The 13347-nt window shown below is 52.5% G+C and overlaps 1 protein-coding gene across 3 annotated transcripts in view; it reads right to left on the bottom strand.

Moving 5' to 3' along the window:
* The window catches only part of Mapt (microtubule associated protein tau), a 101264-nt gene that overhangs the window by 32898 nt on the left and 55019 nt on the right, over positions 1-13347 (bottom strand). For 2 of the 3 annotated variants that reach the window (XM_052759680.1, XM_052759678.1), the window contains exons 3-5: positions 11745-11831; positions 8488-8574; positions 3253-3318 (exon numbers count right to left, since the gene is read on the bottom strand). In XM_052759680.1, coding sequence (XP_052615640.1) covers positions 3253-3318; positions 8488-8574; positions 11745-11831 — 240 coding nt within the window. The remainder of the gene's footprint in view (positions 1-3252; positions 3319-8487; positions 8575-11744; positions 11832-13347) is intronic. The other variant, XM_052759679.1, reaches the window with a different exon arrangement.

Below are 13347 nucleotides of genomic sequence, written 5' to 3' on the forward strand. Positions count from 1 at the left end.
GGTGGAGGAGGGGCTGGGCAGGTGGGGTGCTTCTGGGGACAGTGAGTGATGGCCAAGCCTGGAGTACCTGACTGTTTTTCACCTAGAGGTGGCAGTGAGACCCCAGAAACTTCTGTGCTCAGTCCGGGCTGGACTTGAACACTAAGCTTCCTGCTCGGGAGCCTCTCAGGCACCTCTCTCTGCTGCTTGAAGAGGCAGGTGGTGGTAAATGGTTAACAAGGGAACAGATATTGTTTAAAGGGGACCACAGTACTTGCCATAAGGAAAGACCCCTCAAAGGTATCAGGACTCTCCCAACAGAGACAGGAGCCTATCTTGGGCCCAGCTCATCGCTCGGAATAAATGTTCTCTTGGTCTGTCTGCCACTAGCTTGCTGCATGACCCTCTCTGGGCATCATCAGTGTCCTTGTCCATAAAAGGGAGACTGAGACTCGGTAACCTCTGAGGTCCTCTGGTATTCGGCTGGGCCAGAGCCTGCTGGCATCTCTGTGGTTACCCAGCATGTGATTATGGGCTCAGATGCATGCTCAGCTACCACTTACAGAACCCAAGCTCCCAGAAGATTCTGGGCTCCCAGTGGCCTTGTCTGGGTTATGACAGTGATCTCTGTGTTCTCTCTCTCTCTCTCCCTCCTCCCCCTTTGAGCAGGTGAAACCAGTGACATCATAAGTTACCTGTCCTCTCTAGCCCTGCTCTGATTTGGAAAATTCACAAGCTATGACTGTTGGCATGGAGCTTTGCTAACTGACGGCAGTATGATTCCTCTATGTGGAACGGCAGGACATGTATAGCTCTGTGGTCAACCTTCATGGCCTGTCTTTTGCCTCAGGTGAGCCAGGAGGAGCATTGGGACCCCTGTTCTAACTGCTCACCCAGCACACTGCCCACCAGCTCAGCCGGTCTAAGCATGTTGTTTTTTCCCTGGATCAGTCATGTGATATTCATGTAAAACCCTCTTTAGGGTATCTGGCTGTGCGTTAGGGATGAGGGAGTCCACTTGAGTCTTACTGACTCAATAAGGTCCTCAATGAGCACCCTCTGGTTCTGTTAGATTGCCTGTTTGGGACAGAGTCTCCTATACTTGAGGCTGGTGTCAAACTCAGTATGTGGCCAAGGATGACCTTTAACCCCTGATTCTCCTATCTTTACTTTCCAAGTGTTGAGATTACAGGCATGTGCCACCACACTTAGGTAACGGAATTTTTTGAACATCCTATCTGGTCCCAACACAATATCTCAAACAACTCCCCAGTTCTCCTCTAACAAAACCTATCATATTCTCAAAGACTTTGGGGACAGAGAAAAGAAGTCTGGGGGGAGGGAGAGTGGGAGAACATGTGTATCCACACGTATGTGTAACTCTGGACACACACCAGTAATATGTCCACTAAACCTCTGTCTGTAACCCAGTGGGAATCAGTGTGGCTGGCTCACTACCAAGGGACCCAACTCCAGCCCGGCCCTCTCCTTCCTTCTGACAGATTGAGTTCACAGTGACATTCGTTTATGGTCCCAGTGTCAAGGTTGTCACATGACAGCTGATCAATCATGCATTCTATATAGAATAGTTACTGTCTAGACAAAGCACCCATTTCTGCTCCTTATCAGGTGCCTTATTGAGGCCCTTGATCGGGCTCAAGGATTGAAGTAGGAAACCAGCAGGGTCCGGCTACCCAGTACCAGCTGGCTCATGGACCAGAGGCCAAGGCAGCTACCACCCATGAGTGCCACCCCACAGACTGGGGCCTCTACTACCTTCAAGAAGATGCTCTCTAGAAATTATTTTTGACTGGGGTGTCCTGCAGTCTGATATACCACAGGCCCTTCAAAGACTCCATTCAAGTCGAGGCGAGGCCTCAAACATACACACACAGTAAACACACGCAGTGAGCATTCTTTGTTGTGCAAGTGAACTGATGAGGAACCTAAGCATAATCAAAACTCCTAGAGGAGGATCTGGGCTGGGAGAATGATCTCTTCAGTCTCTAGGATACTATAAACTTCTCAGTAAACATGAAACAGGGGCCAGGATGCAGCTCAGTTATCAGAATGCTTGCCTGGCACACACGAAGCCCTGCGTTTGGTCCCGAGCACTGCATATACTGGGTGTGGAGGCACATACCTGCAACCTTGGCACTCAGGAGGCCGAAGTAGGAAGATCAAAAGTTCAAGGTCATCCTTGGATACCAATGGAGGCCAGCTTGGGCTACATGGGAAGTCATCTCAAACAAACAAACAAACAAACAAAGAACCCAAACCTTTCAAGACACAGCCTCACTGGGAGTGGGGGAGGGGCACAAGGTAAACAGGACCAAACAAAAAGGAGTTGTCTCCCCCAACTCCTCCTCCTCAGGAGCCTAGTGTCCAAGTCACCTAAAGGGGGGTGAACTAGGCTAGAGGTCAGTGAGGCAGAGCCTTCACAGGCAGCCAGCCCTGCTACCCAGAGGACAAAGGCTCTATCATTTTACAGAGGAAAGGACACCACCTCCCAGCTCCTCTGTCGTCTGTGAGCCTCCCTGTTATACAGGACACTCAAGTTCTTCTATCCAGAAAAATGGTTGAAAACAAAGCTAACTCATGCTTTAGCTACACCAGAGGTCTCCATTGCCTAAAATCAAGACTCTCTAAGGTTTTAAAAATTCTTTTAAAAAATGTGTTTTTGATAAACAGCTGCAGAAAGGTACTTGTCTTGACCACAGAAGTTTGGTTCCTGAGAAGAAAATTAGAATAAGGCGTGAAGACCATGGAGAAGGAAGCTCGAATGGACAAGTTCCATGGTGATGTGACTGACAGGTCACAGGGCACTGTGGGAGCATCACCCAGTGTGCTCATCACAAGGCTAGGCAAGGCCCGTTTCCTTCAGGACTCTCCCACCCTCCATCACCCCCCACCCCCAGGAACGAATCAGAATGGTATTAGAAAACTCTGTGTCAGCCAGGCGGTGGTGGCGCACGCCTTTAATCCCAGCACTCGGGAGGCAGAGCCAGGTGGATCTCTGTGAGTTCGAGGCCAGCCTGGTCTCCAAAGCGAGTTCCAGGAAAGGTGCAAAGTTACACAGAGAAACCCTGTCTCGAAAAACCAAAAAAAAAAAAAAAAAAAAGAAAAGAAAACTCTGTGTCTACAGAGCCCAGGTCTCCTGGACTTGCAAATTAGGACCCAGGGCTAAGATGTCTTTTCAAGGCAGAGCCCACTGAGTGCTCCCATCTCCCTCCTCCTGATCTCTGAGTCCTAGAGGCGATTCGGACTACTGACCTTGAGTCACGTGCCCAGCGGCTTGGTCCTCCAGGTTCGGGGTATCTCCAATGCCTGCTTCTTCAGCTGGTCCAAGGCAGCAAAGGGAGAGGACAGAAGCAGACAGTTACTACTTGCTGTGACCCGTGTTCTCTGTACCTTGTGCTTCTCACATGAAACGTGCAGGAGGGATGTGCCCTGCAAGGTCAGCTGCTGTGCTCCACTCTGCAAAGGCCGCAGCTAGGGACAGTGGTGACGAGATGTGCCCAGACAAAACCCACGGCTACCACACACCTTCCAGGTGACTGCGACCTAGGAGGAAAGAGCTTCTCCAGAGGGGTCCGGGGTCCAGCTGTCTCGCCTGGCTCCACAGAGACGCCAGGACTCTCACAACCACTGCCTGCCCTGGCCAGCACTTTGGGAGGACAGGGGCCCAGGGAGAGATTGTGCTTGCTGGGGTGAGGTAGCTGGGGTGTGGACCCAGGAGCCGCCACTTGCCCGGTCTCTCTGAGCCAATTTCCTCATCGGGAACCTCAGGATAGTATTCGGGTCTGTCTTGTAGGAGGATAGGAAGGAATGGAGAAGAGAGTCTGACATGCGGGAGGTGCTCAGGCTGCTAAGTGTCTTCCCTCTAAACCCCTCACGCATCACGCCGCCTGAAACCAGCATTACCTGGCTGGAGCAAGGCCAACGGGGCCTATGGGCAGATTTTGGGGGTCTCTGTGTTCTACTTAAGGAGCTGACAGTCACCCCAAATAAAGAAGGCTGAGAAAGTTCCAGACCACAGGAGCAGTACTCAAGTTGGTAAACACTTATGGGGGAACACAGAAATCAGAACACAGCTGTGGGATAGCACACACACAAGTCTAGCGGTAGGGTTTATGAAGCAAGCTGGCCCATGCTGACCTCAAGGCCTTGAGGCACACCAGAGGTTGCTGCCTTCGAGAAATGTTCACACAGTGCCAGCTGGGCCGTCAGCCTTGTCTCTGGACTGAGGTGCTCGGCCTTTGCACCTAAAACGGCAAGCCGGTTTTCACTTCACTTACTACCGAGGGCACAACAAGGAAAGAGCCTGGGTCACCGCACAGTCACGTGGCGTCCTGGTAAGCACCTAGCCAGATGGTTGAGTGAGGGTGGAGCCACAGTGAGGCGGCAGTGGACTTGGAAGCTCTCCACCCACCAGTTATCAGCTCAGACCCATCTAGGTCCTCTGTGATACCCAGGAGGTATTTTGGTGACAGTCCCTTGTCAGATAACACAACAATGATCACATATGTGTCAACTGTCTGGGAAGGCAAAGTCCAAGTGTGGATCTGGGCTGAGCAAGATTACGGGAACGGAAGACAGGCTCAGAGCCACAGCAAATCCAGCTAAGCAGCCATGGAGTCCTTACCAGACATAAGGAGGCATTCCAGGACTCCATCACTGTCCTGGCACTGGGAGAGTCTATTCATCTTCCCCTGCAGTGCCCGATTGTGACATCCCGCCCCGGGTGTGAGGCCAAACTGGTGGACCACTAACAACTTTGAATGTTCCCCGGGGGTGGGGTGGGGGAGCATTTTCAGGGAGGTACAGGTCCCCTGCTCTCCAGGGAGACAGGCCTCCCACAGTAGCAAGTCACACAGCATCGTTGGGCAGCTTCACTGAGCACCAAGAAGCAGCAGACATGTGCTCAAGTGAGGGCAACCAACAGCTGGAAACCCGCTCAACTCTAAACCCAGCAGGAGGCGACTGGCCCGCCCCCGGGGCTGCGGTGGCTCCATGGGGTCTTGCTATGTAGCTTATCCTTGCGCTCAGTATGTACCCCAGGCAGGTCTCGAACTCTTGATCCTCTCACCTTGCCTCCCAAGTGCTAGGATAACAGTCAAGTGCCGGCATGCCTGGCTTGTCTCCCTGGTCTTCAAGGCATCGCCTAGAGAAAGACACCTGGCTTCTGCTCCCTCTGGCTTGCGAGCTGGTGGACTGCAGTCAGGGCCCTGCCCAGGATCACAGCCGGAGAGGGGAGGGCCGGCCCTGCTACAGTGCTGAGCAAAGGAGCATTGTGATAGTCTGCGAGCAGGCGGTCCAGCCAAGATGGATGACTGTTTTGTGTTTTCCCATGGAACTGTGGGCACAGCCAGAGGTGGCATCTTAGATCACGCCTAACGGGTCACTAGTGAGAAAGAGTCATCCTCCACAGAGGTGATGCTGCAGCTAGATCCCTGAGAGGAGGGATGACATATCCCTCAGAGTCCGAGACAGAGGCGTCAGTCTTTATGGAAGCAGGACATAGGGGTCGAGAGGGAAGAATCTGGATGGATTCAAGAAAAGTCTCTGTGGTCGTTAACCTTCACAGTCAGCTTGCCTAGATTTGGAACCACCTCGGGAACTGCTGAGGCACACACGTGGCTATTGTAAGGATTCTGTCCTTAATTACATCACCAGCCTGTGACGGTATCCCAGCCTAAAAAGCGGGCGGCCCCTCTGTGCGCCCCTTTCTCTCTTCCTTTCCGCACTCTCTCCTTCCGTCCTCTTCCCTCCGCGCGGTCTCTCTGTTTCTCTCTCTCTCTCTCTGTCTCTCTCTCCCTCTCTACCAATAAAGCTCTAGAAAGGTAACCATGGCTTGTGATTCTTCTGCCACCGCCACATCTGTCGGCATGACCGATGTGGGTGGCGGCGACCAGCCATGGGCAGCGGCCAGCCACGAGCGCCGCAGCGTAACCAACAGCTATATCTGCGGGTATTTACAGATAGGATTCACTGAAGTGAAGACCTGCTTCGAACGTGGGTGGCACCATCCCATGAACTGGGGCTGGGGCAGTGACGAACAAAAGCTGATGAAGGAGAAAGCGTGCCCAATGCTACACTCCTCTGCTCCCTGTCCACCAAGAGGGGAAGAGCTTCCTCCACCACACACGCTACCAGAATGCCCTGCTCAAGGCCATGGAATTGAACAACTGTGAGCCCTCTGGGCCCATGAGCTAAATAAGGCTTTCCTCCTGGAGTTGTTTCTACCAGGTGTCTGGACACTTACGAGAAGCTAAGACAGTCTCCATGAGAGAGACGGCAGCCTCTAAGCTCCTGCAGGGAGTGGGAAGCAGCCACTGCCTCCTCCTACACTCTTGCCCCCACCAGCCCAGAGTGGGGACTGGTTTAGAACAAGGTTGTGGGCCTGACCATCACATCAGACTGGCCCTTCTGATAAGCATTTATAAACTGTGGTGTTTTTTTTTTCCCTCATCACACTTAATTAATAACACGGTGAGTGTGGAGAACCCCGAAACAGCTTGACCACACAGCTGCCAGGACAGGCCTAGAAGCCCAGACACAGCTTCTGTGACAGGCTTACTGGCAGGCAACACCCAGATCCAGGAAAAGCCATAAGCTGACACCACCCAGGGATCCACCCAAGGATGGGGAAGTACCTAACATCCCAAACATTGCATCCATTAAATAAGATAGCCAGATGTTCTTGAACCTAGCACATACCTATTTCCCCTTCTTACCAAGATACCCCTAGCCAATCAGGGTCCTGAACCCCGGAAATCCCTCACCCCAACCTCTGCTATGATAAAAACCCTACCCTGCCTGGGCTCTCTGCTCTCACCGCTGTGTCAGACAGACAGAGGGACCAAGCTCAGAGCTTGAAATAAAGGCTCTTTGCTTTCACATATAGGATTTGGTCTCTGTGGTGGTCCTTTGGGGGTCCCCATGATCTGGGCATAACAGTGGGGATCAAGTTCTTGGGGTTCATGTATGCTAAACCAGGCACTGAGCTGCATCCCAGCCTTTTGCAGGCTGTTTTGTGACCATGAAGCATTTCTGATTAGCCAGAAGAGATGAGAAAGTGGATAGTTTTCATCCCAGACAGAAGACAAATTTCTTCAATGACAAGACTTTGAAGGGATAGCCAAGAGACAAAAGTCAAGTCAGCCATGGCGTCACCCTATAAGGTGTTCTGTGGCCTTCAAGCATCCTTCATGCTCAAAGCTGAGGCCTGGCCAGGCTTTCAGAACATCTAGTCCACCTGTCTTGGAAGATCTTACTGCCAGTCAATCACTTTGCAAAGCGGAAACACATTTTGAAAGACAGGGATGGCACTGCTTGCTCCGTAATGAGCGTTCTCAGTGAATGTGTGAGAGGAAGCTTACTACAGACTGCTATGATGTTTACTCTTTGTGGTCAACCTGATGGAGCTGGAACCCACCTCTGGGTGTGGAGACACACCTCTGTGTGTCTTTGAGGGTATTCACAGGAGGGAGGACCTACCCTGAATACGGGCAGCGCCATCCCCTGGGCTGACGTCCTGGGGAAAAAGGAGAAAGCCAGCTGAACACCAGCATTCAACCCTCTGCTTTCTGACATCAGATGCAACGTGACCAGTCACCGCCACCTCCGCCACCATGCCTTCCCTGTCACATGGACTCCATCCCCTGAAACCGTGAACCCGAACAGACCTTAAGTTGCTTCTGTCAGACATTCATCACCACGAGGAAAAGAGTAACTAGCTAGCACGGTTGCAGAGAGCCCATCCAAAGGAAGGGGCATTTCCCATCTCCACTGCCACAGTGTCCCGTGAGCAGTGACTAGGCAGTTCCTGGTAAGTAACTGGACACATCAGGTTTATCACACTAGAGTTTTTTGTGAGCCCCTGGAAGAGGACATGTGGGGAAGGCTATCCGGGGCTCTGGGATGTGATGACTCTTGTCTAGGGCCCTGCACAGGCTGACTTATGAACGACTGAGCAGCCCCAAGCCCAGCGCGATTTCGGCTAGGGTGCCCTCTGACCAATGCCCCCATCACCCCATGGGTAGAACAGGATACAGAGACAGGGCTGGAACGCAGCACAGTCCTAGAAATGGACGTGTGGTCACACTCCTGAACTCCAGGACCAGCCTATTAGACCTTCAAAAAGATCCAGCTATGGGGTCACAATGGCATGCTGGGTGCTCCAAAGGCAAACTGTTCCCTGAGGGCGACCTGCTACTTGCTACAGCTGGACCCAGAGAAATTGTGAGGACGGCAGAGGTCTATCCTCTCTTTCCCCAGAGAATCTTGCTGAGAACATTTCTAATTGACATGTTGACTGAGGCAGAATCCGAGGACTCTACACCCTTGTGGGAAGCAGCTAGACTCCAAGGCAGCCACTGCTAACTAGCCAAGATCCCCAGAAGTCAGAGTCACTTACATATCTGTTTCACTTGTCTATGAGGCTGACCTGTTCAAGGCAGGTCAGCTGGGCTCTGGCGGCCCTGGGGCTCTGGGAGTCACCCTCACCTGTGGTTCCTTCTGGGATCTCCATGTGGGGCTGGGCAGCAGCCTGCTTGTCGGAAGCTCTCTCTTCCACTAGGGGCGCAGTCACGTCTGGAAACCACCAACAGTCACCCTCCTGTTTATACAGGGGCAGTGCAGGGACAGGGCCTGCCAGCCACATGCAAGAAAAGCCAGCTCGAAGCAGGGCCACAGTTCTCCCATTTCCCCAGGAAGTACGTTATCAGAAGTGAGGCAGCAAGTCACCTGCCTGGAAAGCCTAGAGGGGACATGTAAGTACTACAAGGACATAGCATGATTGGTGTGTGTGGGGGGGGTCCCCTAAAGAGAACTGATGAAGTCCTGAAGGCAGCTGTGTGGTCTTTCTGGCAATGCAGGGTGCCCACAGCTGGGACCCCGGCAGTGTGAGGAAGCTGAGGGTGAGAGTGAGCCGGTGATTTTCCTGTGAGGCTTGGGGCAAGCACTCTGTCACCTCTAAGCCTTTGCTTCTGCATTTACAGAACAGGAGTGCCATCTCTTGGTGACCTTAAAAACTTCTACCAGTTTTAACTCCCTGCCTCCCCAAGCTCCTAACACCCAATTAAAAGGCACAGAGTTCCCTATGTGGCAACAACCAGGCCAGAGGTTCTGTCCAGAGTCCAGCTTTCTAGCGGAGGCAAGAGATAGGGATCACAGGCTAGGAGTTGGGGGCGGCATCTCCTCAAGGGAAACACTTTGGCTCAGAAGTCCTCTGGAACCCTCCCTCTGCCTCTCCACCAGGCGCGACAGGCACACACACCTAAGGAGTGGCCAGCTCTAAAAGACTCCCAGAATTCCACACAGCTTAGTCCACAAAGGCTATTTTCACTATGATCCTCTCTGGTGCCGATAAAACTGCTGGCAAAACGCAGCCTGGGCTGCCTCCCTCCTTGAGGGCGAGAGTGAGGTATGTGGGGCCCACGCATGTACAGGTCCGGACTGCATGAGGGGGGGTTTCTTCCAGGACAGTGCTGATGGAGTACTGAAAGCCGTGTTTGGGAAGCCGGTCCCAGGTTTGGCATCGAGTTTCAAGCCTTTCTCAGGGTGGCAGACAGCTTGCAGAACTGTCCGAACAGGATGAGCAGGAAATGTCTTGCATCACTGGTTTTCAGGAGGGCAAAGGGAATCTGGCCAGGATGTTCTCACCAGGCTAAGGGCCATGCCACCTGCATCCTCCAGGGATGAGCCAGCATACCAAGCCAATGGCAGGAGCTTGACAGCCATGTTCTGGATTTATCCAAAGGCAGATGCTGGGGGAGATGCGGAGGCCAAATTCTCATTCTGTAACAGAACTCCAGAACAATGTGCCGGGCTGCAGAAAGGGCTCAGAGCGGACGATCCAACCTCCTCGGGCGGTTAGAGAGACGGAAGGACAGTGTTATGGACAGTTAGTTAAACGCCATTCTCAGTGTCCTTTTTCCTTCATTTCTTCTACTCAATAGGTTGAAAAAAAAGATGCCCAACATCCCAGCCTTGCTGGCCAGAGACCCAGTTCTGGCCAATGAATGAAAGTGGAAACTGCCAGGCTGGACTTAAAGTTCTCATTTTCTTAATTCTGGCAACACATCTGGCTTTGGGGGTCTTTTCGGCTACTTTGTTTTGCACTGGTTCTTTTCTTTTCCTTTTAAAAATTTGTTTCTTTCTTTCTTTTTCTTTCTTTCGACAGGGTTTCTCTGTGTAGCTCTGGCTATCCCAGAACTCACTCTACAGACCAGGCTGGTCTCAAACTCAGAGATTCACCTGCCTCTGCCTCAAGTGCTGGGATTCAAGGTGTGTGCCACCACCACCCAGCTTTCATTTATTATTATGGAACATGTGCATAATGTGTCTATGTCGGCACATGCCATGATAACACGTGGGAGCTTCAAGGACAGCTTTGTGGAATCTGTTTTCTTTCTCTCTCTTTCTTTCTTTCTTTCTTTCTTTCTTTCTTTCTTTCTTCCTTTCTTTTTTAACTTATTTATTCTTATTTTGTGTACATTGATATTTTGCCTGTGTGAGGGTGTCAGATCTTGGACCTACAGACAGTTGTGAGCTGCCATGTGGGTGCTGGGGATTGAACCTGGGTCCTCTGGAAGAGCAGTTCGTGCTCTTAACTCCTGAGCCATCTCTCCAGCCCCTGTCTGTTTTCTTCTTTATACAGGTCCTGGGGATTGAACTCTGGTCACCGGGCTTGTGTGGTAAGCACCTTTTAACCTCTGAGCCATCTCACCAGCTCCTGGTTCCAAGGAGGATACAGTGTTTGGGAGCAGCTGCCATCTTTTAACTATGAAGCAACAGTCCAACCACTTAGGATGGCCGAGGATGAGTAAGAAGCACATAAATGACACTTGGGTGCGGGGGCTCTACGCATGTGCAGACGTCTTTCTAGGCGAGGCAGGAAAATAAGCCTCTTCAGTTAGGAGGGCTTTCCGCTTTCTGCAGCCAAATATGGTAGTCTTTTCTTTTTTTCCTCCCCCCACCCCCCCGAGACAGGGTTTCTCTGTGTAGCCCTGGCTGTCCTGGAACTCACTTGGTAGCCCAGGCTGGCCTCGAACTCACAGAGATCCGCCTGGCTCTGCCTCCCAAGTGCTGGGATTAAAGGCGTGCGCCACCACTGCCAGGTGAAATGTAGTATAGTCTTGACTGACCCACATGGGAAGCAAGAGAGACCAGGGAGCATTTCAGGAAAGAGACAAGCAGCTTCACGACAACCCAGACACCAAATATCTGGAGTGGATGGATTAGAAGAGAGAAAACATACTCCATGCCCAAAGTCCAGAACCCAAGAAATGAAGACGCCACACCAAAACCATTCCTAACACATGAGCAGGGAGATGTCAGACCTGCCTCCCTCCTCAGCCAAATGAGCATTCTGGGCCCTGGTTGATGATCCCTGAAAGGTGGGGGCTTCTGAGGGGGTCATGGAAGGTAGTGGATACAGGATGGGAACCCTCCTGAGCTGTGCGTGAGCCCTACTGTGCCGCGCAGCCCAGCTTCTCCAGGCATGGAACATCACACACACACACACACACACACACACACACACACACACACACACACACACACACACACGATGATGCTCAAGCTGCACACTGCTGAGCCAGGCACAGAAGCTGGGCCCAGCTCGCAAAGCACTGGCCTGCAAAGCACTGCGTAAGCGTACAGCAGCCAGCAGGACAGGAAGCAGAGGGTGCAGCTGGAGGGGTAGCTCAAAGCGAGGCAAGGACAGGCTGAAGGGCGTGGGGGGAGTAGGGAGGCCCCACCTTCAGCAGTTGGGGTGCTCTTAGCATCAGAGGTCTCCGACCCTGGTTCCTCCGATCCATCATCGGCAGGGGGCTGTGGGGGAGACTCTGGAACATATACAGTGAGCCCTCAGACCTCAAGAGGAACCTTCAGTGTGGATATTGTAGCTTCATGATCAAACCATGAAGGGACCAGTCTCCTCCCCCCACTCCCCACCCCCGACACAACCATACTCCACTCCTGCAGTCCCTGGAGGAAGATGTGGGTGATGTGTGTCTGCTCCTGGGTGGGAGAAGACAAAGCCTTTAATCACCCAGGTCCAACTGAGGACAACCTGGCAGCCGATCTAGAAAGCATGCTCCTGCATGCTCAGAGAGCCCTCCCCTGTGGCCTCTCAGGCTTTGGGTCACAGCGCCTCAGCGCTCAGCTCAGAAAACTCACCCACCTCCGTGCAGGAGAAGTCCCTGCTTTCCATGCCTGCATTGGCTGAAGGGTTTTTTTTGCTAACTACTAGGCTTTTGTAACTGGAGCCATGCTTAAAGGGCGTGTGAGACCCACAATAGGCGACGGCCATTCTGTCGGTCTGTCTTCGCCTTGGTTGAAGGGCTCAGGGTAGCCCTGTGTATCAACAGGGAGGTTCTTTTTTCTTTTTTGTTATGGTGCAGATGCTGACTGGGAATCTCCAGAGGCTCCAAGAGCCAGCTGTCCTCTGTATCAGATGGACAAATGGACTCTGGCCATGGGGGGAAGTCCAGTATCACCTCATGCTCCACAAGAGATTAACACCCCCATCAGGTGCAGTCTGAGCACCCACTCTCTGGCAAAGAGGGGTCCCACCTGGAGCCCAGTCAATCTGCTGTCCTTGAAAACAGAATTCGGACAGAATTCAGGACACAGCTGTGCCTAGCTAGGCACCCATCTTCCTGATACATGAGAGAGCTTGAAGATGGAAGCCATATACTCACGATGGCTGGTTTTCTCAACCACGTGAAGCCCGAGAACCAGTCTCAGCCGGCTGGCTGTACACACACAGGTGAGGGGCTTGAGGGCCGTGCTTGCCCAGGCAGTACTGTAACAAAAAATGGCCCTTGGGCTGGGTGTGGTGGTGCACACACTTCTAATCCCAGCACTCGGGAGGCAGAGGCAGGGGGATTTCTGTGAGTTTGAGGCCAACGAGGGCTACGTAGTGAGTTCCAGGACAGTTGGGGCAAGGTAGAGTAGGACCCTCTGTGTCCTTGGTGATGGACGAGTGGACAAAGAGGGAGCGTGTTCAGGTCACAAAACCGCTGGAGGTAAACCTGAGGTTTGTGTCAAGGAGGTCTAGACTAAGTGAGACGGCGTGAGGTCCCCAGGGAGCTACAGGGCGATATATGAAGTCTGACCAGGGCTATGGCGAACCAGTGGGTGGGGAGCACTGAGCATGGATGGTACTTGCTAGGCTGCAGGGCTGCTGAGACATTCAGTGGAGACAGATGCTGTCCCTTGGGGCAACAGTGATATTCTGGGGTCCTAGGGTGATGGAGGGGGCGGCTGGTTCTATGTGCAAAGCAGAACACAAAGAAAGACATATGGAGTTCAAGTACAGTGAGGGATGAAACGCTTCACAGCCTCACTCAGAGCACA

The sequence above is a fragment of the Peromyscus californicus genome, unplaced genomic scaffold (genome assembly GCF_007827085.1).
Source record: "Peromyscus californicus insignis strain IS unplaced genomic scaffold, ASM782708v3 Scaffold_3__1_contigs__length_106647218, whole genome shotgun sequence".
Classification (NCBI taxonomy): Eukaryota; Metazoa; Chordata; class Mammalia; order Rodentia; family Cricetidae; genus Peromyscus; species Peromyscus californicus.